We start from the raw sequence: 22,883 nt of genomic DNA, 5'->3' as shown, positions 1-22,883 counted from the left end.
GAAATCTGTGTCATTCTAACCACAACCCTTGAAACAGAATATGTAATGACGCCACACCCAAAAAATGTAATCAAAGAATATTGTGATGCTTCGAAGTCAGTATGAGTCATCCTTATGTCATTTACTGACGATGGCTCATGATTCTTTTTTGTCGCAATCACAAAACTAGAAGAGAAAAAAAACCGCAATCAACTAACCGTCTTCCAATTAAAATGAATGTTTTTCTTTCCCAAAATAAATAAATAAATAAAAAGCCTTCACAGCGTCCAGAGTGGATGGTTCATTTTATTTGACATTCAATCTTTGTAAAATAACCAAGGCAATGCCGGGCATGAAGTCCAAAAAACCCAACCATAGAGCATTGTAACACATCACAGCCCGTATTCAGAGCCAGGCTTTACAGAGCAGATCTTAAATTTGTCCGTGGAGAGCCTAATCCGACCAAATCATTGATCCGAGACCAAAGAGGTTTCAGCAGGGCTCCTTGGCAAGAGCAGCCCCGAACATGATCCGTCATTGTGAGGTAAATCTGAACAAACCCGTCAGTCAGAGGCAGCTGTAATTTGACCGCAGTGCTGGACATCAATCCAACAAATTCATCTTTAAAACGTTTTGTGGCAGCTGTAGATTCCATTCACATATTTGCTTGAAACTTTCTGACAAAGTTATAATAAACGTAGAAATATGCTTAAAACTTAAGATGACATCAAGGATTTACTCACTTTCAAAGTACAAACCTTTAGCTTTGGTTAAAAAAAAAAGCTTTAATATTAATGCAAAAAAACAAAATCTGTTGTCCTTTCTTTTAACTTATTACTCGGGAGTAACAATTGCAGTTTGATTTGAACCGATATGTACTGCACAACGATGAGAGAATAGCTGAAAACTCAGGAAACTAAGCGGCGGCGATTCACATTCATCTGCACACCAGCTCAAATCTCAACACATGATCTGGAAATTATACCAAAAAAAAAAAGAAAAGAAAAAAGAAAGGACAAATAGAGAAAAATGTCATTTTCAGCCTGAAGCGACGACGACCTCCCCCCAACGAGAAGTAAACCCTGAGTAAACACGTGTGGAATCAACAGCTGACATTTAATAACGCGATGGAAAACGGACACTACAGCTGCCAGTGAATGCGTTGGCCTTGTGGAGCACGTCACATCTTATCCTGCAGGTGAGCTCTCTGCAACACACCGTTCAAATGTGCATGAAGTCAATCAAATTCTCTCAAACCGGGGTTTTGTTTTTTTTTTGTTTCTTCTTCTTTTTCTCTCAAGTGTTTCATTTTAAATCAAAAGTCCAAAGGAATTGAGTTGATAATAAAATGATAAAAGTCCTATACACAAAGTCCTTATGTTCACTTTTCGGAGGAACGTGTGCAAAATACATCAAACTCTACAATTCCTCTCTTTAAAAAAAAAACAAACAAAAAAAAAACAGAAAGTTACGGAGCGCCGGCCAGGTTTTGATCCTACACCGATCATGTATTCATTCGCAGCCCTGCAGCCGGCGCTCCCGCGTGTCAACAACAAAAGTCATTCATAGTAATAAGACCTTTAGTAATAGTGGTAGTAAATAACACTGTTAACAAGGGCGTCTCCTGTCAAGTCTGCGCCACGCTGCTCCCACTCCTAACAGTAGAGGGCACCGGAGTGATCACAGCAGCTTGAAGGCGCGTCATGCAGACGGAGGAGACGCAGTAACACTGGCTGGTCTCACAGAGCACAGAGCTTGAATTCCTCTCCAGCTTCTCGGCCAAAAGTTTCTCTAATTTGTTTTCTACCCCCCCCCCTGTTCCTTTACATGTGTGAACAAAGATTAGTCAAAACTACTGGGAAGCTTTTGGAGAACCCGAGCTCTGATCTCACCGACATATCAACACTCCTCCGGTTTTAATATAGATGCCATACAGAGCAACACTTATATACATCACTCACTCACTCACTCTCGCGCACACACACAAACAGGTCAGGCTGTTTCCTCGTACACAAACAAACATCGGAGGGTATTTGGTTGCCGACAGCCACAGAACAGCTTTGGAGCGTTGCTAGTATAAATGACTTTAGTGCAAATACAACTCAAAAACAAAGAGAAATGGTAGAAAAAACCGTCGGTAGCGAGGTTAGAGCACACTGGGGAGCACAAACAAACTGTGTGGTAAGAATGGCAGCGTGCAAGCTCTACATATAAGCGTGCGTCAGGACTCGGGCATTCTTAAGTTTTCAGTCTTTCGACGAGACGCTTCTTCCACGTCATGCCCCGATTGCGTGTAAAGGAGCCGGCGGAGCGCCAGGATGTGCGTGTGCAGGAGGGGTGGAAAGGTATCAAATGGCTCAATTTGCTGGTAACAATTCGTGGAGTGAAGTGAGTGAGCAGTAACGACACTCTTATAAAACACAGGGGGACGTGATTGAGAGGGGGGGGTCTCAGCAATCGCGGGGATCGGTTGTTGTGACCGAATCAGCCGAGTACCATGAATGAAGCCAACGGCGGCAACGTCCCCGACACGCCCACATTCTCCCCAATACTGAAAGGTCGTGAATGCGTTCAATCCTCCGTCCCATCTGCACTGTGCGGCCTCCACAAAGCGTTAATGTAAAACTGACCTTTAAAAATAACATTAATATAAAAGTTTGGCGATGAGGAAAAGCACTGTTTCTGCTGGGACCAGCCAAACAGCATTAGGCCGAAGCTTGACACGTGAAATGAACTGCGAGTTCATTTTCCCGCGTCGGACCCAGGCGACTTGTTCAAACTGCAAAACGCTCGATGCCGGGCCGCGGCACGTCTCCTCTGCTGAGCACCAGGCAGCAGGCCGTGCCGTGGCCTCGAGGAACAACATTCAGTCTCTGGTTTACACTTTGCTTTCACCGCTACAGTCATCCAGCAGTACATTTGATCACACTGAGGAATTTGCAGACTTCCACGAAGCGATACGACTTTCGCCACGGTTTCAAACGTCATCGTCAGTCCTCTAAAGTCTACCGCTGCCGTCTGTACCTCTGACGCCTCCCCAGATACATCATGGCACATACAGGACCACAAGGATATCTAAATGCTTGGAAACATACAACCACGGGCATTTCCAGTAAATAAACGAGAAGAACAGAAAAGCAGATTTTCTCTACTATCCATTTAAAAAAAATTGAAGAAACGAGAAAAAAAAAAAAAGAGTGAGCTGTAATCATTTCTGAGATGAGGTCTCTGCATCTCCTTTCTCCGTTTTCTTTGTTGAATCTTTCATAAAAAAACAAATCAGAAAAAAAACAAACCCAAAACATTCTTAATGGAGAAAGTTGTACCTGTGATGAACCCAACACTGTTGAGTGTTCGACCAATCAGAGGGCATATTGAAACGAACTACCTACAAACTGGAAACATTCCGTGAAGTTGCAATAATTGTTTTCGTCAATAGAGGGAGAGGTGACCCTCCAATCAGAGCTCATTTTGGATTCTCTCTCAAAAACAGATATAAAACAAATGAACTTTGACATCGTGGGACGAAGGCTGATTAGAGTATAATCACATGAATTCACTCAGATTGTGTTTATATGTGCATGCATGTGGGTTTTCTATTACTGTGGAGTTCAGAGGCAGCGAGGAGGAAGAGGAGGAGGAGGAGGAGGAGGATGTTCCCCAGAATGAGATGATGAAGCAGCAGCGGAGGACTCCTGGCTCTCCACTGGAGAGATGGACTGGAGCTGAGGGGTGGGCGTCGGTTCAGCGGGGGTCGTGTCTGTTTGGGGTGTCAGTGAGGAAGGCTGGAGAAGGACTGGGGGGGCGACGGCATGGCAGAGGGGGGGAGGGGTGTCAAGCATGTTCGACGCATGAGGGGTCGTGGAAGGTGAAGATGGATGATCAGTGATTGACTGGTTCCGCTGCGAATCAATCACAAGGGGAGGAGAACAAGAGGACGATGATAATGGAGATTTGAGAATGTTGAGGGGAGCAGAGGCCAGGGAGGGGGAGGGGGAGGGGGAGGGGGATGAAGAGGAGGAGGATTCCCCATCGGACACAGCAGGTCCATTATCTCTCTCCTGCTCTATCGATTCCTCCTCTTTCCCATCATGTGAACCAGTGTCCTCCTCTTCCATCGCGGCAGCTGGAGCGTCTTCCTGTCCTGCAGGGCTCCGATTGGCTGCGGGCGTCTCTTGGTTGGAGACGCCAGTGGCTGGCGATTGGCTCTTGAGTTGCGAGTGGCAGAGGGGGCATGTTTCCTGGACGTACAGCCATTTCTTCAGACAGCCGGCGTGGAAGAAATGGCTGCACGGAGTGATGACAGCGCTGTTCATGTCCTGGGAGAAAAAAAAAAACAGAACAGCTCATATTAACCTGGGTTTTCTGCGTCTTGATCGCGCTGCGTCAATTGGACGTCCAGACAGCGGCTCATACCTGATAGCAGATGGCGCAGATGTCATTGTACTGCTCCAGCTGTGTGTTGCTGGCCGTGGGAAGGCTTTTGATCTTGTTTACGGCGTCTCTCCTGAGCAGGAAGCTCTGCCAGCCCAGCTGGGCTCTGAGCCACACGTTATAGTAGGAGTGGACCAAGATGATGGTGCTGCCCATCACACTCCACTCCCCAAACACAGTCTCCGACACACCGTAGCACACCACACACACGGCGACCTGCGAGGAGAAGGAATCGGTGACAGTGATGCTCTGGCCCCCCCTCCCCCCCGAGACTGCTCATTTGAGTTTCAAGTGCTGTGGGAATGCGACAGAGCACACGTGAGACTTACCAGAAACTCCAGCAATCTGTAAGTTCCATTGACACAGTAGATAACCTCGTCCATGTTTTCTACTGGAGCTTTACGGAACTCCTCCACCATGAACAGAACATAGATCAGCAGAGTGCCAAGAACCTGGAGATGACAGGAGAGAGCATTTGTTTCAATCCACTCGTGTGATGAATTACGAAACAAAAAAGACAAAAAGAAGGAGGAAAAAAAAAGTGTGACGGTGGATTACCTGCAGCGAGGTGAGGATTGAAGAGGAGATGATGATGAGAAGCCAGAAGTCCATGTGGAAGAACTGACAGATCATATAAGCCATGTACGCTGGGAAGATTAGCAGGAAAAGACACAAAGACACCGCTCGGAAGTGCTTCCACAAACTCCTGTAGGTCGGACAGAGACAGGCAAAGCTGGTATTTAGCATTTTTCTCAATAATTAAAAAAACCCAAAACAAAACATAACCAAAACAGTAATAGGAATGCATCTTACTTGTCCCTCGATGCTCCCAGAGCAAGGACTATGGGGTCAGCTATCTCCAGCATGGACTGAAGAATGGAGGCAACAACAATGAAGAGGATGATGGAGAGGAGGAAGGCTCGGTGGATGACCTGCAGCTCGATGAGGCCCGTCTGAACAGCGAGGATCAGTAGCGTGATGCCTTCTGTCATCCCTCTGCTCCAACAGAAGACAACCAACACATGAGATTGAAGACAGAAACGGATATCAGCCACACACACACACACACACACACACACACACACACACACACACACACACACACACACACACACACACACACACACACACACACACACACACACACACACACACACACACACACACACACACACACACACACACACACACACACACACACACACCTGTGCATGGTGTTGTCGTTCATGAAGGCTCTGTAGCCTTGCAGGTAGAACTTGCACAGTGTGAGAACTCCCAGCGCGATGAAGGAGACGGTGAAAACCAGGCCCAGCAGAGAGTAAGGAGTGCTGCAACATTCCGCAATACTGTGGGGATAAGTGGAGGGGCAACAAGGGCGAGAGTTAAGATTAGAATGACGGTCGACAAACACTAAGCATTTGAGACGAAACCGCTTGAATGAATCCCTAAACCATTGGCACACGGAGGTCCAGGGAGTATTATCCTCGATTCTCTCTTTAGGATAGAATTATCATCCTGATCGACAGAATGCCGACGTGAAATCACGTTTGATCCAGCTCAGAGGAGAGAAGTCCATAAACCATCCGAAACAAACACAATTGAATCCTCAGGATGTAATGGGTTAAAAAATACCTTTGGGTGCAATATCCATTATGCAACAGGCAACACCTGCTGGGATTTATTCCTGCCCACAAACACAATCCAGCAGTTGTTCACACTGTCCCACACTATCAAATCCTTTGGGCCGCTTGTAGCTCATGTGGGATTGCTGTGAGCCACTTCTCACTTTCTTCCTCAAGGGACTGATTGTCTTCCGTGTTCATCAAGTGTTGAGGTATGAAACAATGAGATTCAGCGATGCGTAGCAAATTTGGTAGGCTCGTGGTTGGTCTTTAGTGTCCCCGTTTGAATTATTTGTTTGTGGCTTTCACTTGTCTTTGAAGGAAGCTGTTTTCTCAAAATGTAATTATACAGTTTATGTGCAAAATGTGCATTACTATAATCCATCACACAGATTAGAGATATAATAAGTAATATTTTAGTCATAGAAGCACTGTACAGAACCATAATCTTAAGTAATCGGTACAATGATCTTAAGCTCTTACCTGGTAAGAAATAAGAAGAGGAGCCTCTCCCGTGAGGTAGGCTGGTCTCTGGTGCTAAAGTAAGAATAGATCTGCAGAGCGAACAGCAGCAGCCAGAAACACATGAAGAGAACCGGAAGTACCAGCTGGTTCCACAGAGACATGCCCAAAGCAAGCAGGCCATACACCTCCACCACCTGGGGACACAAATGCTTAGATTTGTATTCACGCGAAATATATTCATTTATGTTGATTTATAAAGAGATATATGTAACACAACGCTGTATACAAGATAAGAGCGTGAAGCGTATTACCTGAGCCAGCTCTCTGTACGCAGTCTTGGCCAGGTTATATGGTACCAGCAGGTTTGAGGCCAAAAAGTAAATGACCTCAAGTCCTGTGAAGATCATGGAAAACTTATTGATGAAGACGATGGTCTCCAGGGGAACCAGACACAGTCGGGCCACCAGAGGGAGTAAATGAGCAGAGAAAAGCCAAATCCTCTTGGTCTGCATCACACAGGAACACAGAGTACACACCACCAGCTGACCTGAAAGCAGAAACAAGTCAAACGTTAGGATCACATCAATGCACAAGAAGCAGCGATTCACTGCAAGTGAATCCGTAAATAAATATAGAGAATCAAATACCTTCATCCTTCAAGCTTTTCTTTTTTTTTTTAACTTGTGAATGAGTACTATTCCAACCTTTAAATACATCAAAGGGTATCTACATATCTACAATCTCTGTAAAAGAATATAGAATCTGTTTACTAGCGTTTGTAAAGAGGTTAACTACCTCAAAAGGAACAAGAAACACTGAATATATGTTTGAAAACCGATGGTGCCACTTCCTCTACTTTGATGTGCATAAAGCATGTGTGCGTCATTCTGATACATCGACGGAACAACTCCAAACCGCTATTAGAAGTGCAAACAAATGCAAGGAAGAGATGATGAAGAGGGAAAAAGTTACAGAATACGGTCACTTTTCCAACAAAGGGTTAAATTTGAGCCAAAATACAAAGCTGGTACGTCTATTAGAGACAGAAAGAGCCTTTAATACGTTCGACATTGTTGTCAGGAAGATAAACGAAGGCTATTAGATGTGAAAATACTCCAATAATGATTTGAGTGGTACATTTTCTGGCACATTTCAAGTGATAACTGAACATTTAACCAATAGACGAGACAAAAACTGTGAAAATGGATTTCTCTGTTCACGGAGCCTCGAGCCCCCCATGCTTTGCTTCTCCTACAACGGTTTATTTTAGTCACTATGACTCTGTTTCTGCTTTCTCAGGCTCTGGCTGTGCAGTGAAACCAGCATGCGGTGTGGACTATTTATAGCTCCGGAGACTCCTTCTTTACTCTCTAACAGGACGATAACAGGCCCTCGATGCAGGACCGTTTTCAGAATCAGTTTTCATCACTCTCGGGGGGGGCGGTTGTCGGTGTCGAGTGAGATTTATGCTCTATGGGTCACGTGCAATGGAAAAAAGGGTTTCAGTATTTTTTTTTTCTTCAAATTATTATTATTAACTACAAAATGCAGCTGAGTTTTCCAAGAGATTCAAAGCTGCAATTCCGAGTTGGCAGGATGTTGGGGCCTTCTTCACAGAGGGTGGATTGTTCCCTCCATACAAAGCTAGAGTTGCGATTTAACTACATACACTGCAGCGCTGAATGCAACAGAAAGCACGGGCAATTTAAATATCCATGGTGTAGATTTTATTGACTCGTGTGTAGCCATAAAAGAAGGGAAAGCAGCTGGATTGAGGACGCACCCATGAGCTCATAAACAAGCGACTTCATTAAATGGATCCTCCAGTCTTCGTCTATACAATGCAATCATACTCCAAGCATTCGAGTGCAATACTGTACCTATTAGCGCAGTGGTGAATCTGTTCATGGAGAGCGGTTCCAGGTAGACGGGTCCCTCGTAGCCAGACTCCAGTTCACTGCGAACATAATCCCTGGAGAAAAAAAAAAAAAAAGGGAGGCTGAAATGTTTGACATGTAGAAAAACCTATAGTGGGATGTAACATAACACTGATATTCAGTTAGAACGTGGCCTTATATAAACACTGACACGCGGAAAAACTACCAAGTATCGATTCGCATAATTTCAAAATAAAACATGTTCTTTTGTAAAGCCGCTGCTCACTCATCCAAATCTTTCACCATGGTGATCTCACAAATTGAACAGAACCAGAAAAACATATTCGAGGAAATCGTCTTATTTCTTTATCCATCCATCTATACTATCTTAGGTTTGCAAGGAGCTGGAGCTGAGACAGATGACGGATCCACCACAGCTCAAACTCAAAAGTGTGAGAGTGGTCGATGGTGGCCGAAGGGATTAATGGCGCGGATTGGCAGCCTCGCTTCCGTCAGTCTGCCCCAGGGCAGCTGTGGCTGCGTGCGTAGGTCACCACCATCCAGTATGGAGTGAATGAATAATGCAACGTAAGGCATCTTTGAATGTCGAGAAAAGCGTTATATATATAAAACCTATGCATTATTATTCAATCACATTGAAATCTTTCCATTCAGGTCAGATTCTCAGATTGAAGATAGATTCATCAACTCGACTAATCTTGCTTGTGTTCCTTTTGAAACTGCAACAACAATCACAGAGTAGTGTTTTGTGTGACGTGGCAGCATTTCTCCTGCATTAACCAGTTGTGGTTAACTGGTGAGGTTGACATGAGCACAAATTTAAGGCGGTATGAAGCAATCGGATGTGTCTGATCAGATTTTAAAGAAGGGTGCACCGGCTCCTCGTACTGAAGGAACAGGAGTTTTATCTTTTATCCATTATATTACGAACACAGAAACTTGGCAAGAGAGGTCATTCAATCGTCGTTCTATAAAGTATGAGATAAATGCACGAAACCATGTGAAACAGATCATTTTCAGCAAGCGTACCTTGAGACTTGATGACCAGCAAACAGCAGCAGGGCCGTGAGAACATACAGGTAAAGCTTGACGAGATGTTGACGAGGCAGAGTCAGGAGCACTAAACTCAGGATGTAACCTGTGAGGCAAACACAAGCATACACCAAAATAAAAAAAAAATCATAAGACAAGCTGAAACCACAGGCATTTTAAAACCAACTCTACTGCTTCCTGCATGCAGAGCTTTTAAATACTAAAGCAAATATGCATGTAAGTGCAGGGTGGATTATTTTTCAGCTTGGAAACCATCGTACCCTACAACAGTTGACTGTTTAATAAACTCGGTCGAAAAACTCCTCAGCACATAGCAAGGGCTACTTTGGTTTTACCGTCTCCCTCGCTCTTTATTCTCTGTCCACCCACAATGCTCATCAGCACATACCAAGCCTATTGGCTCATTAACCAACTGCTGCCAAGTCTGAGAGCACATTCAGCCACATGAGAACACTGACAAAGAAAACTCGACACAGTGCTCTGGCTTTAGAGGGCTTTTTTTTTTTTTTCTCTTTCAGAGACCTTGAATCCATTTCTGACTAGGAGGATTTTCTGTGTCATCACAGCGGCATTGCTTTGTAATCTCTGCAGCAAAGGGTTTCTTTAATGTTTTCACTCCTTGCGCTACAGCAGTGTGAATGGATCGCCTATCAGAGCTCATAAATTCTAGTTGTGGTTTGTTAAAAAGAAAGTTGTTGGTATTTTGAAAGTGAATATATGAACAAATCATCACTATCTTGATAACAGTTAAAAGACACTGTCATGGAAAGAGAACTAAAAATCCACAATATTAAAAACATTAACTAATCAATAGATAAGAAGAAACTGTTTCATCACAGAGTCAAAGCTGGAAAGATTTTAAAGACGGCACGTGGTGACACATACCTACTTAATTATGGGTAGTAACAACTGGTGTGAAGCACAATACATGTAATTAAGACAAGAGGAAGGACTATGTTGGTGATCTAAAGGGATTGTATTTTGCCCATTACCTTTACTGTGCTCTTAATAAAAAATATGCTAAATAATTTAATAACTTTATGTATATAGCACTTTTAAGAACAATTAATTCACAAATCCTATCTTCCTATCAGATACATTGTGCACGGCCCTGGTATACAGTCCTAGACTGCTGTGCCTCTGCACTGGACTAATGTTCTGGCCAAACATTGTGAGGATATACAAACAAGTTAGTGACACATTATGTAATTTTTCATTTGCAATAGAAACTGAATGTCCTGTGAAGTCTGACACACTGTTGTCTTGTGAATTTGTTCACTGGCATGTGAAAGTAAACAACTGTGCAAAGAGGCTTATGAGAAAAAAAACAAGAAAACTGAACAGAGTCTCACACCTAACAACGCCTTAAGCTCTCCGATGGCATGTTTTTTTCCTCTGCGTTTTCTTGTTCAAACTAAATCCTTTACTCGTGTTCGACTGAGCTACCTACACACTTGACACCGGTATCACATAAATCGGAACATGCACAGCTGTGAAAGTTTTAGTGGGGTGTGAACAATTCAGCTGGAGGAGGAAAATTCAATTTAGGCTGCATCCGACCATCCACTTTTGTATTTTACCACTGGGTATATCAGGCGGTTTTGGTCACACTCCACTTGTCCTTACACCAAATAACCCCTCTTCACCGCTTTGAAATTACTTCAAAGCCCAGCGTCATGCCTTGGTGCCCACATGTGAGCTTTGTGAAAAGCTATCAAGTCAAGTACTGAGGGCTGGATGGCAAAATTGAAATCTGGCCATTTGAAATCAAAAGTGCTTGATTTGTGACTATAGAGAACAAATGGCATATAAGTAAGTGACTATTAGAAACCTGACAGGACCCTTAGCAGCAATTGGGTAAAATGCAACTTCGATTGGCAATGCGAAACATCAAGGTGCATCTTTTCCACATATCTGAAGGGTGTTGATGAGGGATTAATGTGGACTTGTATTGAGAAAAGAACCTGTGTGCATGTGGATGTGAGATACCATCACTGACCTACGTAGTGCAGGTAGAGAGCCAGGTATTTATACTGAAACAAGGGGTTGTTGGACAGACTGGAGCGCTGGATCTTCTGGAAGAAGGAGCTGACGTCCCAGCGGTACAGGACATCCAGCAGCATGATGCTGGGAACTCGCAGACCCACATTGAGCACGGCCTCCACACGGTCCTTCACTGCCATGGCTTCAGGTTACCTCTGATCAGCAGGCAGAACTGACCACTGGGATTGGATCTTTAATAGTGGGTGCTCTGCGGGGGGGGGGGGTGACAAGGAAAACGAGAGATCGAGAGTCAATAGGCTGCAGTGACAAACAATGAGAGCGAGCAACGAGAGGAGGAGAGAAAAAAAAAATGACGAGAGCCAACTTGCAGTACAGGAGGGGATTAATGAAGGTCACAGAGAAGCAGCGAGACGCAGAGGAAGAGCAGAAGGAAAGAAGGAGGTGAGACAAACTCAAGGTGAAGAAACATAATTTCACATGAAGCATTACTGCAATAAACAAACATTATTTTTTCCATCTGCTGCCCCACATTAAAATCACCAACACACGAGATCTGCAATTTCTTTCTTTTTTTAAATACAGTAGTAAAAATGTATGGTGGCTGGGAGAAGAGATAAACTACCCTGCAACAGCAAATGCCCAGTGATTAGCATGTGGCTGGTGGTAAATTTCCACCTTTACAAGAGTTATTACACAATAAACCTATTGACGGCCGTTAACATGCTGATGTTGACCAAACACGTACAATAAGGCTGCAGGAATACACGCTTATTGTGGGCAGATTCAAGGAATGGCAATATTGGCAGAGACGAATAATAGAGCCCGATTCAGTCACAGAAATTATTAACATTTATATTAAACACTGTTAGCAGAGAGCGTACTTGTTCAAACTTAATTTCATTATATTTATTTGACAGGGACAGTGCTCACCAATCGACAGGGGAAGGAAAAAAAAAAAAAAGAGCGTAAATGAATCTGAGACATCTTAAACAGGCTAATGATCCTCGGTTCTACCTGACCCCTTTTTAAAAATGGCAAGCTGAAAGAGAAGTGGAGCAAAATGCAAAAATAAATATGCTTAACATTTATGCTCAAAACACCTTAGGTCAATACACAGATCAATGGAAACAACACAAATAAATGTAGTTCAGCAAAAAGTCAGACAAAAATACCTGAAGCAACATTTTTGTAATGTTTAACATATTTGATTGTTAATTAGCTAAGTCAGTCTGTTTCAGTGAAACTTTGTTGAAAGCAAATTTCTTGTATTTTTACAGGAATTGAATTCGAACTCTAACCACTAGCTTGAAACAGGAAAGGAAGCACTCAAGTGCTGTTGGTGACCCTACACAGATACATGGTTCTAGTGATAATGATGGTGGCATAATGACAGAATCTAATGTAATACAGGACTGTGCAACACACAGCTGTTACATCAGCAGTTACACAGAAACTAAAATCACAGATGTTGCATAAACGGCGTTCACGGTTTAGTGCTATTTATTTTGGGTACAGAATTAGTTGCTAATGACACAAACATTATTTTAATTATGCTGTTGAAATAATTACCGGCCCAATGTTTCTGAGAATTGGAGCAGTAAACAAAACCAAACACCACTGCCAGATTCTGTTTTGTGACTGTCCAATGCTCACACAGAAAACCATGGGACGCGACTCTGGGAAAAACCAGCTGACCGACAACAGATGTTAGCAACTGGGCATCCAAAGAAATACTGAACAGTGGTTCTTGCAAAGCAAAGCTCAACCAGAACTATGATTTGAAGAGTAAAATGACCAATCTACTCAAGTACTGATCAAAAGTGTTTTTGTCTACCTCCACTAATGAACAAACACAAACAAACTTATAGAAGTAATACGCGAGCCAGGAGAAAAATACACATTGCGTAAACGATTTCAGGTGTTTTTAATGCAGGTACAATTCAGATCAGCCTTGACAAATAAGGCCTGCAAAATCTGCTTATTCACATCCTCTTTTTTTTTTTTTTCCCCCACAGACTGTCCTGCTATACAATGGCTACATTCCACATGGAAACATTACGGAGGTTTATTTACTTTTGCAGTGGTTTCTTGAGTTAAATATTTGTAAATCCAATCATCTCCAATACTGCCTTATCGAACCTTAGGGTCATGGCGGGGAATGAGCCAATTCTCACCATGAAGGCAGGGCACATCATGGACAGGTAACCAGTCCATCACCAGGCAAACATGAGAGTTAGAGTGAGAAAGAGAGAGAGAGAGAGAGTCCACCACACAATAACATGCATGCCTACTGATCATATTACAGTCACAGGTTAACCTCTAAGTTGTGTTTTTGAGCGTGGGAGGAAACTGGCGCAACCAGAAAAAAATCCCAAGCGCCCACAGGGAGAACACCCAAAGTCCACACTGAAAGACCCCAAGATTGGACTCGTACTGTTGATGTTTTGCTGCGAGACCAGAGCCAACCACTACGTCAACATGCAGACCATTTCTGAAACAAAGTTTCAAAAACTGAGTTGTTCTATTATAATAAACATGATGCAAAAAAATATATAATATGATGTGAAGTATCTGTATCATGTTCCTGCAATATGTTTGAAAATCTCATATCCTCATAAAACTACTGTGGTGGTCATTGATTTGTCCTACTGTCAGATGGCCATAGCCCAGTGCACTGGAGACCCATATCCCTACAAGAATAAAGTATGACATTTTTCACATTTCAGTAGTCTTGGTGTATAGTTTCGATGTCACCAGTTGAAGACTTTCCATACATGCATTCAGAGCGCAATCCCAATATACGAATCTTCAGGAGGTCTGTGTGGAAATGCGACAACTCATATTCATATGTGTTGAGACTTGCTGGAGATATAAAGGAAGATAAACACAAAACAGACCAGCTATTGTGAATCTCAATCCTGCACCAGTACAAAGACTCATTTAAAGTATCAAAATATCTTAGATAACATTGATTGACTGGAATGATTGTGTGAAAGAAATGTGCTTGATCTAATCTAATAAAACTCTCCTGGTGATTGTTTCAAGGTGCTGTTAGTGAAGGTTGAATGGCTCAGCAGAAGCTTTCATGCAAAAAAAAAAAAAAAAAAAAAGTTCACTGACAAAGGAGCTTTTTTTCTTGTTTGTTGTAAGACCTAAGACCTCCAACAAATCAGTCATTGTTAATCGGGAGCTTGAGTATATTCAAAGCAGCACAAGAGAGAAATTCCGGGAAGCAACACGTTGCAGAGGTGAACATTAGAAAAGCTCCTGCAGTCTTTGCTGTAATGCTTAAGTTTCTAAGCTCCTGTGGACCCACTGATGAGCCAACTGCAGCACCACTTTCCACCCCGTACAGCTGGAGGTTTCCTACAAGTTGCTAATGGAGGAGTTTCCATCCCCTTAACATCCCTGCAGCCAGGGAAAGGATCCTGATTACTTATATAACTCAATTCACCTCGACTATCACCGGCCAGACAGAAAATCCGAATTTATATAACCAGAGCCGCCCACCACTGTATTCTTATCACACGTAATCCAGTCAAAGTAACATCTTATGAGGAAGTTATTATAATTTCAGTGCATATCTGAGGCAGCGGAGCAGCAAAACGTTCTGGACGAGTGGAGTGGTGCATCGCCAGTGGTACGCCATGAACTCTAGTAACCCCGTCGTCTCGACTGGCAAAACCTCTAAGCTCCGCCGCAAAACACTCGAGACTCAACCGCTTGTTGCAGAGTTAAGTGTGGAGCGCAGACGGAGCTGAAAGGCCGTGTTTGGTGTCCGCGAGCACGGTAGTTAGGCTGGAGATGTGAAGAGAGAGCGAGAGAGCGAGAGAGAGAGAGAGAGAGAGAGAGAGATAGCCGTGACCGTGTACGTGAGGAGATGATGGGCTGCATCGAGCAGGAAGCAGCGCCGAGCTAGCACAGGCGGCTAGCAACAACACAAGCCCACTTCAGCACAAATAGGAATTTAAAAAAAACACACAAAAGAAGATCCCATCACAACATTAGTGCATACTACAAGTGTGTCACATAAATCTTATGACCAGGGGTGAATTTCTTAAAGTGTTCCCATCTGTAGCCAACAACTTTACCAGCAGCGTTACAGCCAAAAGCTCGCGCTAACGACGGCGCGTACGCTCAAAGAAGAAATACAAGAGACGCAAAACTACACACTTACATTTCAGGGCGGATGTTCGCACTCTGTACAACGGTGTCGGGATGCTTTTCGGGTCGGATATCGACCATTTTAACTGGGCACCGCCCGAGTTAACGGTCCTCTCGACGGGAGCGTTTCACAGCGAAAGGACGCGGCCCATCCGCTCATCTTACCTAGCAGCCATTACCCGGAGTACCGAGGAGGATGAGCTGCGCGTGCGCAGTGCGGGGCGTCCCGCTCACTTCGAACGGTGGAGATCATTATCGCCAGAAGACTCTTTACTTTAGGCAGGATTGTATAATAATCATAATAATAATAACAATAATAATAATAATAATAATAATAATAATAATAATAATAATAATAATAATAATAATAATAATAATAATAATAATAATAATAATAATAATAATAATAATAATAATAATGGCCCCTGAGTTACCCCAGTGAGTTATTCAGGACTTTAGACTACCAGCTCGCAATAAAGATGCTATGTGAATAAAGCTAAACTAAATGTTCCCTGGACACAGACTAGGTCCCACATGTTTTTAAAAGAAATCTGACTTTATTGTTTTGGTGGCTGTTTTATGGCAATTCAATTCATACAGAAAGCCTTTATTATCATACCGTGGACAATGAAATTGGAGGGCTGCTCCTCTCACAGTGCAAATGAGCAAATGCAACAAACATTTTTTTTACACTAAATAGTGTAATGCAACAAAGACGTTGGAGTAGGTGTTTGAGTTTTTGCTGATGTGCAGAATATGTGTGAATCAATGAATGTGTGGTTATGGCTTTGGCAAAGACTGTTTTTGAGTCTGTTACACGTGTAGTACCTGCTAGGGGCTACGGGGTCAAATAGGTGGAAACCAGAATGTGAGTTGTCCTTGATGATGTTTTGTGCTCTGCTGAGGCACCGGTAGGTGTAAATGTCCATCAAGCAGGGGAGAGGGCAGCCAACCATTTTCTGTGCTGCTGTGATTATCCTCTGTAGCCTCCTCCTATCTGCCTCAGTGCTACTACCACATCATACTATAATGTAGTTTGTCAGCAGGCTCTGGCTGGATGAGCATTCGAAGGTCAGCAGCAGTTTAGTGGTCAGGTTGTTCTCCCTCATGACCCTCAGGAAATGTAGGATGTCTCCTTGTGCTAATATTCTGTGTTGTTGTTTTGTTAGTTTTTTTAAATCTCGCTATGGTATTTTTTTTAATCTATATATTTCAATACACAATTAGAATTTCTACAGAAATAATATTTTTTACTACTAATAATTTTGACTTCAATTCATCTCAATAAATGTCTACATTAACTTATAAACAGCCATTTTGAAATCATACCAAAAATAGCCATGTATTGTGTAGGAAAGGAATATGAGGAACTTAATACCACTTTAGAATAAAACATGATTTGGTTATTTCATGCTGTGCATTTAAAACATGGTAGCCAGTGACGAATGATGCCAGGTACTTCTACTGTAACTATTGAAGTAAAGGAGTATTTAAATCAGATAATCTTTCTATTTTTTCTATAAAATGTCTTTTTCTTGTTTTGTTGTTTTTATATTAAAATATACCTAAATCAAATTGCAGCTTATGTGTTCTTATTTTCATAATAATCGGTATTCCTGTTTTTGTTGGCTTTGCTTTGGTTTTATCGTCTTGGGCACAATTCATTTTGAATTTAACTTTTCAGGGTTGCATGAATCAGCTAGAATTTGAAATTAGAAATGTTACATGACAATGAAGAGCTTTATGACTCTGAGATGATTTTTGATTTTATTGATTCTCAATAACTCCATGCAGGTTTTCCATTTTAAAATAGTAATGGATAATTCCATGTTAGTTCATGCAGAATGCTTCTGGTTGGATTGCAATTTATGGAAACTGGAGATATTCCTCTTATTGTTCAAATCTGATTCCCACATCGATTTGGTTCAATAGAATACTTCTTTTGTTTTGTTTTCTTTGTTTCCTTTACTATTGACGATCCGTCACCATGGCAACAAAGCTTCGTCATACGTAACTTCCGGTAGGATTCAGGACGCCCGGAAGCACGCAGCGTGCCTCTCTGATGAATGAAACACAACGGGAAACTTCATTCATTCATTCAACTTTCTGGCAACGATTACCAGTATTTGTCAGTGGTTGTCTGTTAGCCTGTCAAACAAGGTAAGCCTACTGAAACCGCGGACTTTCTCCAGCTATTTGAATTGCTGGTACGCCGATAACCGGCCGTGTTTACAATGCTGCTAGTCACTGTTAGCAGTCTCATGCTAAAAATATGAACACCCGGGACAGCCAGACTGTCTGCACAGATTAGACTGCATTTTGCCACTGCGTCTTTCAATAGATTACAAAACCAACACACGTTTCACAATACTGATGTCACTGTTGGTTCACCGTGTTTCGCCATGAGCTGCCTTCTGTGTCTTACTTCACAACGTCCTGACTCGTCTCCTACTTTGTCTGTTTCCCCTCCTCTCTTTGCAAGGTGCATGTGTGCGACTGCTGCTGAAAAGGTGTGTGCACTTGTGACTGTGACTTCGGCTACAACTGCATGTGTGTGAGAGAGACAGTGTGTGTGTGTGTGCGTGCGTATGAGTGAGAGAAGCCTGTGTGAGCCATGTCGGTGTCAGTGATCATAAAGTGGGGAGGTCAAGAGTATTCCATCAGTTCTCTGTCAGAGGAGGACACAGTGATGGACCTCAAGCAGTCCATCAAGACCTTGACTGGGGTGCTGCCTGAAAGACAGAAGCTGCTGGGGCTCAAGGTCAAAGGTGAGAGGGCTTCACCGAAACATGCATACATCCAAAGTACAAAATTGTCTAAATAAGGGATATGTTAAACGCAAGACACATGCCGGCTTTGTCTTCTTTCACGCTGTGATAGAATTGTACCTCTTTTTCCACCAACAAAATCTATCTCCAAAAATTGGCTGCACTCATAGTCACCCGGTGTTTGATACCAATGTGTTTACATCAATTTTTTTGCTTGTCTTACACGTTAAAACACTTCTGCTTTGTCAGATTCTGCTATATGAGTGATACTGCATGTGCCTTTAATCTGCATTTTGAACTTTAATAGATTAGAAATGCCTTATTGATCCTACAGGGAAATTATTTTCAGATTAATATTCTTTCCTCCGCTTTCCTCAAGGTAAACCTGCAGAGGATGAAGTGAAGCTGGGCTCCCTCAAGCTGAAACCTAACACCAAGATCATGATGATGGGTACCCGAGAGGAGAGCCTGGTAGGTGAACCTGTAATGGAGAAGTTAAATATATTATATTGAGATATAGCTTTTTTTTATGTAACCAATTTGTGTGGTTACGAGATAATTATTGTGATAGTAATACAATACATATGGTTTCTGGTTGGTCACTGACTATCCGATAGGAGATTCTCCTGCCAGATAGTTATCAATATCTTATCATTAAATTTCAATCACACGTCGTGTAATATCCATTTATTATTTGCTGTCCCAAAATCTTAAATCTCAATAAAGTATTGTCCTGCCTGATGTGATGCTCCCTTCACGTTTTTGTTCCGTGAAGGAAGAGGTGTTGGCTCCTCCCCCGGAGAACGACGACGTTGTCAACGATTTTGACATCGAGGAGGAGGTTGTCGAGGTGGAAAACAGGTCAGGCATTTTACATGTGCTTACTTGAGAAAGTGATCAAGAAAAAATATGTGTAGATGTGGGAAACGTTTGTTGTTCTTTGTCTTCAGAGAGGAGAATCTGGCTAAAATAGCCCGCAGAGTGAAAGACTACAAGGTTGAAGAAATGAACCCTCCCAGAGAAGGCAAGAGGCTCCTAGTACTGGATGTCGATTACACGCTGTTTGGTGAGTCGTGCTGATAACTAATACTTGGACGTTTTATGATCTATTTTTGTAGTTTCATACGCTGTAAAAAAAAAAAAGAAGGGAATCGATTGAGTAGCGGTTAGCACTTTCACCTCAGAGAGAGAAGGTCTTTGGTTCCGGGAGTGTGTCTGTCTGTCTCTTTGTATTTGTCCTGTGATCCACAATCGTTGGTTTGCTAAAGCGGCTAAAAAGATGGCCGGATGGTTACTTGTTTGACTACAACATGCATTGTTTTTGTGCGTTTAGATCACAAGTCGTGTGCAGAAACCGGACAGGAGCTGATGAGACCATACCTTCACGAATTTCTGACGTCAGCCTACGAGGACTACGACATTGTCATCTGGTGTACGCCTTCTCTTCTCTTTCTCGCCAGGAAGTTGACCGTCTTTGAACTCTTCAAAGACGGTCTTCTGATCAGTTCAGAGGCTTCGTCTATAGAGCTGAATTTCACATATTCTAGAATTCTGTCTGATAAAAACAAAAAATATCATGTCTTTGAATTTCAGTATTTTCAGTCCACTTGTTATGAGTTTTTGACAAAAGGAAAAAGAAAAAGAAACTGTTGATGCTCTGACAGGCGAGACGCATATAGAAGTTGAGAAACATTTTGCCTTCAGTTTCAGTAACGCAAGTTTAATCTGAGTAAATTCAAGTTTGCTTTCTTTCTTTAGCTGCCACAAGTATGAAGTGGATTGACGCCAAGATGAAAGCAAGTATTCTGTTTGTTTAGTTTTTAAATGTTGACCTCAATTGCGTTGCAGTACCCTGCTCTTGTTTTTACCAAAAGATGGCAGTGTTCATCAATTTATCCGTGTGTGTGTGTGTGCACGGGTGCCTATCTTTGTGTAGGAGCTGGGAGTGACGGACAACCCCAACTACAAGATTACATTCATGCTGGACAGTGCCGCCATGATCACAGTTCACACTCCCAAAAGAGGCGTGGTGGAGGTTTGTTCACTCACTGCAAATTTCTATTCTAAAAATAGAATAGAAATACATTACTTACACATCTGAAACTTGTTATGGCGTACACTTCCCCAGGTGAAGCCATTAGGTGTGATTTGGGGAAAGTACGGAGACTTTTACAACAGGAAGAACACCATCATGTTTGACGACATCGGACGCAACTTCCTCATGAACCCACAAAATGGACTAAAGGTAGGCTGCTGGGATAATTCCGTCGTCTTGTCTTCCGCCTTTTCATCGACGTCTGTACAATTGTCTGAAGCTTATTTTGTATGCATGTGAATATTTTCAGATCCGACCTTTCATGAAGGCCCATCTCAACCGAGAGAAAGACAGGGAGCTGTATAAACTGGCTCAGTACCTGAAAGAAATCGCCAAGCTTGAAGACTTCAGCCCACTCAACCATAAACACTGGGAGAAGTAGGTGCACATGTGTGAAACGGCACAAACATCACTCTTGCTCTTGGCACACCATTAAACAAAAGGATGAAGATGCACAGGAAACGCAATATGCTTGAGATTCTCAACAACAAAGGCTTGGCCAGTCTTGGTAATGAATCTAGATTTTGGAACCACGAAAGATGATTTTCGGGAGTGAAGACATTTATAAGGAGTCAACATGTTCTGTAATTGAGGAGCTTTAGTTGTTTTAGGATTATAAACAAAGATTTATTTTATTTTTTTTATCTTAACACTCGACACCAGTGGAGCACAGCTGATTTGATGAGTTCTTCCGGTGGCAGCATTTTGGTTTAGCTGTGGTCTTTATATGTTTTTTTTTTTTTAAACTTCAATGAACATGTCTGTATTATGTACTAAATGTATATTTATGTTTGTGTAGGTACCTTTTTAAGAGGCAGCATCACTGAAGAGGAAATGTATCATCAACAAAAACCTGGACTGGATGAAAAGGACCCGTAATCCAGTTCTTGTGTACCGGATACACACATACTTACTAAGTCTCACATTAACCCTGCAGTTACCAACACTCAAAAGCTCAGGACTTAGATGAGCTTCCCAATTTATATATTAGCATGTTTTTTGCCATTCCTTTGTCTGGAACCTTGTCCCCCCCCCCCCCCCCCCCCCCCCCCCCCACACACTTTCAACTAGTTTTTGGCATTTACTACAGTAAATGACGAGTACTGCCACCCAAGGAACATTGTAACGGATTACACTGATTTAAAGCCACAAACTCCGGCTCACGTGGCCAGTCAAGTGTTTAGCATCCATGCTGAAGTCCACAGTTATCTCAATGCTGCCTCAAGAGGTTTGAGATCTTTATTTTTGCTTGTTTTTCCTCAATAGAAAAAAAAAAAGAGGCATCACTGGCTTTCACTGTCAAGTAACGCTATACAGGCGACAACCCCGAGAAATGCAAATTTATCACGTTAAAGGTTAGTGACGTCTTCCAGTCTTTCAAGGAAGCTGAATTTTGACACACTGTTGTATGCAGAAAAGGCTGCGATCAACCATCGCAATGCTGATAGGATATAACCTAATTTAGTTACTAGTGTTTTCTTAACCTTTGTTGGGCAAGCAGCCGTATATGGGTACGTCCCCATTTCTTTCTGGAGTTCTAAAACCAATGTTAATCAGTTGCTGGATATTGAGATAGGTTAAACTTGTGCAGGGTTTTTAGAAGTCGTGAGAAATATGAAAATGGATGACACGTCTGCTGCACACTTCATTTGCACAAACGTCACTGTGTGCAAATGTAACTAATGCAAACAAATGCACGTGAAGTCGCATTTAGGCTTCCTTTTTGCAAACAACATAAAATACTGTAAGACATCTGTACTCGGTAGGCAAATATAGAAAAATAAACATATAGCCTTTTACAGATCAGCAGGATTATTTATTTGTTTTAATTTTGAAACATTTCCCAAATCAAAGACTTGAAACATGTTGGATTTTTATCAACGAAATCAATACAGATGGGCTATTATTATGTTGTTTCCCCCCTGATGTTAAAAAGCCACTTAAGTTAAAGATATCTTGGATTATTCTACAAAACAAGTTTTTTTTTGAGGGGGGCAAAGCCAAATTTTTGTGTAGTGATGACTTGCACTAAGATCAGAAAAGTGTTTTGAGAGCATTGATAGAAATGCACTGATTGTTCAATCCAGACGATGTGTACAGTTTGATGTGCAACTACCAGTGCGCAATAATTCTCAGCTTAACATCGACTGATCCTGCCACTTGTTAGAGGTGGACAGCTTTCAACAATTAATTTTTAGATGAAGCAGATGTTTTGAGAGGAAAACATAACTTGTACTAGGAAGCAGATGACACTTGACGCAGGACTTTTGGCTGCTGGTTGATTTATTTTCATCCGTACACTTGATGGTTCATTTTTTCAAGGCAGATGGGCGGTCTGTGTGCATTTGCTGAAAAGTGTGTGTGTGTGTGTGTGTGTGTGTGTGTGTGTGTGTGTGTGTGT

General features: G+C 42.3%; 2 protein-coding genes across 3 annotated transcripts; one reads left to right on the top strand and one right to left on the bottom strand.

Moving 5' to 3' along the window:
• Window positions 1–277: 277 nt before the first annotated feature.
• LOC308139946 (RING finger protein 145-like) lies at window positions 278–15,774 on the bottom strand. Of its 2 annotated transcripts, XM_080509558.1 has the most exons (12): window positions 15,633–15,774; window positions 11,451–11,702; window positions 9,428–9,536; window positions 8,381–8,472; window positions 6,812–7,047; window positions 6,519–6,694; window positions 5,619–5,759; window positions 5,227–5,409; window positions 4,972–5,119; window positions 4,743–4,865; window positions 4,396–4,629; window positions 278–4,298 (listed from the first exon to the last, which is right to left on the bottom strand). In XM_080509558.1, exons 2-12 carry the CDS (start codon window positions 11,632–11,634, stop codon window positions 3,591–3,593), a joined length of 2,334 nt encoding a protein of 777 aa, XP_080365684.1. In that variant the 5' UTR covers window positions 11,635–11,702; window positions 15,633–15,774; the 3' UTR covers window positions 278–3,590. The 2 variants fall into 2 exon arrangements, with proteins under 2 accessions (XP_080365684.1, XP_080365685.1); XM_080509559.1 differs by lacking the exon at window positions 15,633–15,774 and having other exon boundaries at window positions 11,455–11,502.
• Window positions 15,775–17,650: 1,876 nt separating this feature from the next.
• Window positions 17,651–21,491, top strand: ublcp1 (ubiquitin-like domain containing CTD phosphatase 1). Its single transcript, XM_080508277.1, has 11 exons — window positions 17,651–17,779; window positions 18,102–18,387; window positions 18,767–18,858; window positions 19,163–19,248; window positions 19,338–19,453; window positions 19,721–19,819; window positions 20,146–20,183; window positions 20,324–20,422; window positions 20,516–20,632; window positions 20,733–20,860; window positions 21,282–21,491. Exons 2-11 carry the CDS (start codon window positions 18,234–18,236, stop codon window positions 21,307–21,309), a joined length of 957 nt encoding a protein of 318 aa, XP_080364403.1. The 5' UTR covers window positions 17,651–17,779; window positions 18,102–18,233; the 3' UTR covers window positions 21,310–21,491.
• Window positions 21,492–22,883: the final 1,392 nt, after the last annotated feature.

Source organism: Blennius ocellaris (assembly GCF_963422515.1).
Source record: "Blennius ocellaris genome assembly, chromosome: 14".
Taxonomy (NCBI): Eukaryota; Metazoa; Chordata; class Actinopteri; order Blenniiformes; family Blenniidae; genus Blennius; species Blennius ocellaris.
Note: the sequence above shows the minus strand (reverse complement) of the source record. Positions and strands in the feature narration are given on the sequence as shown.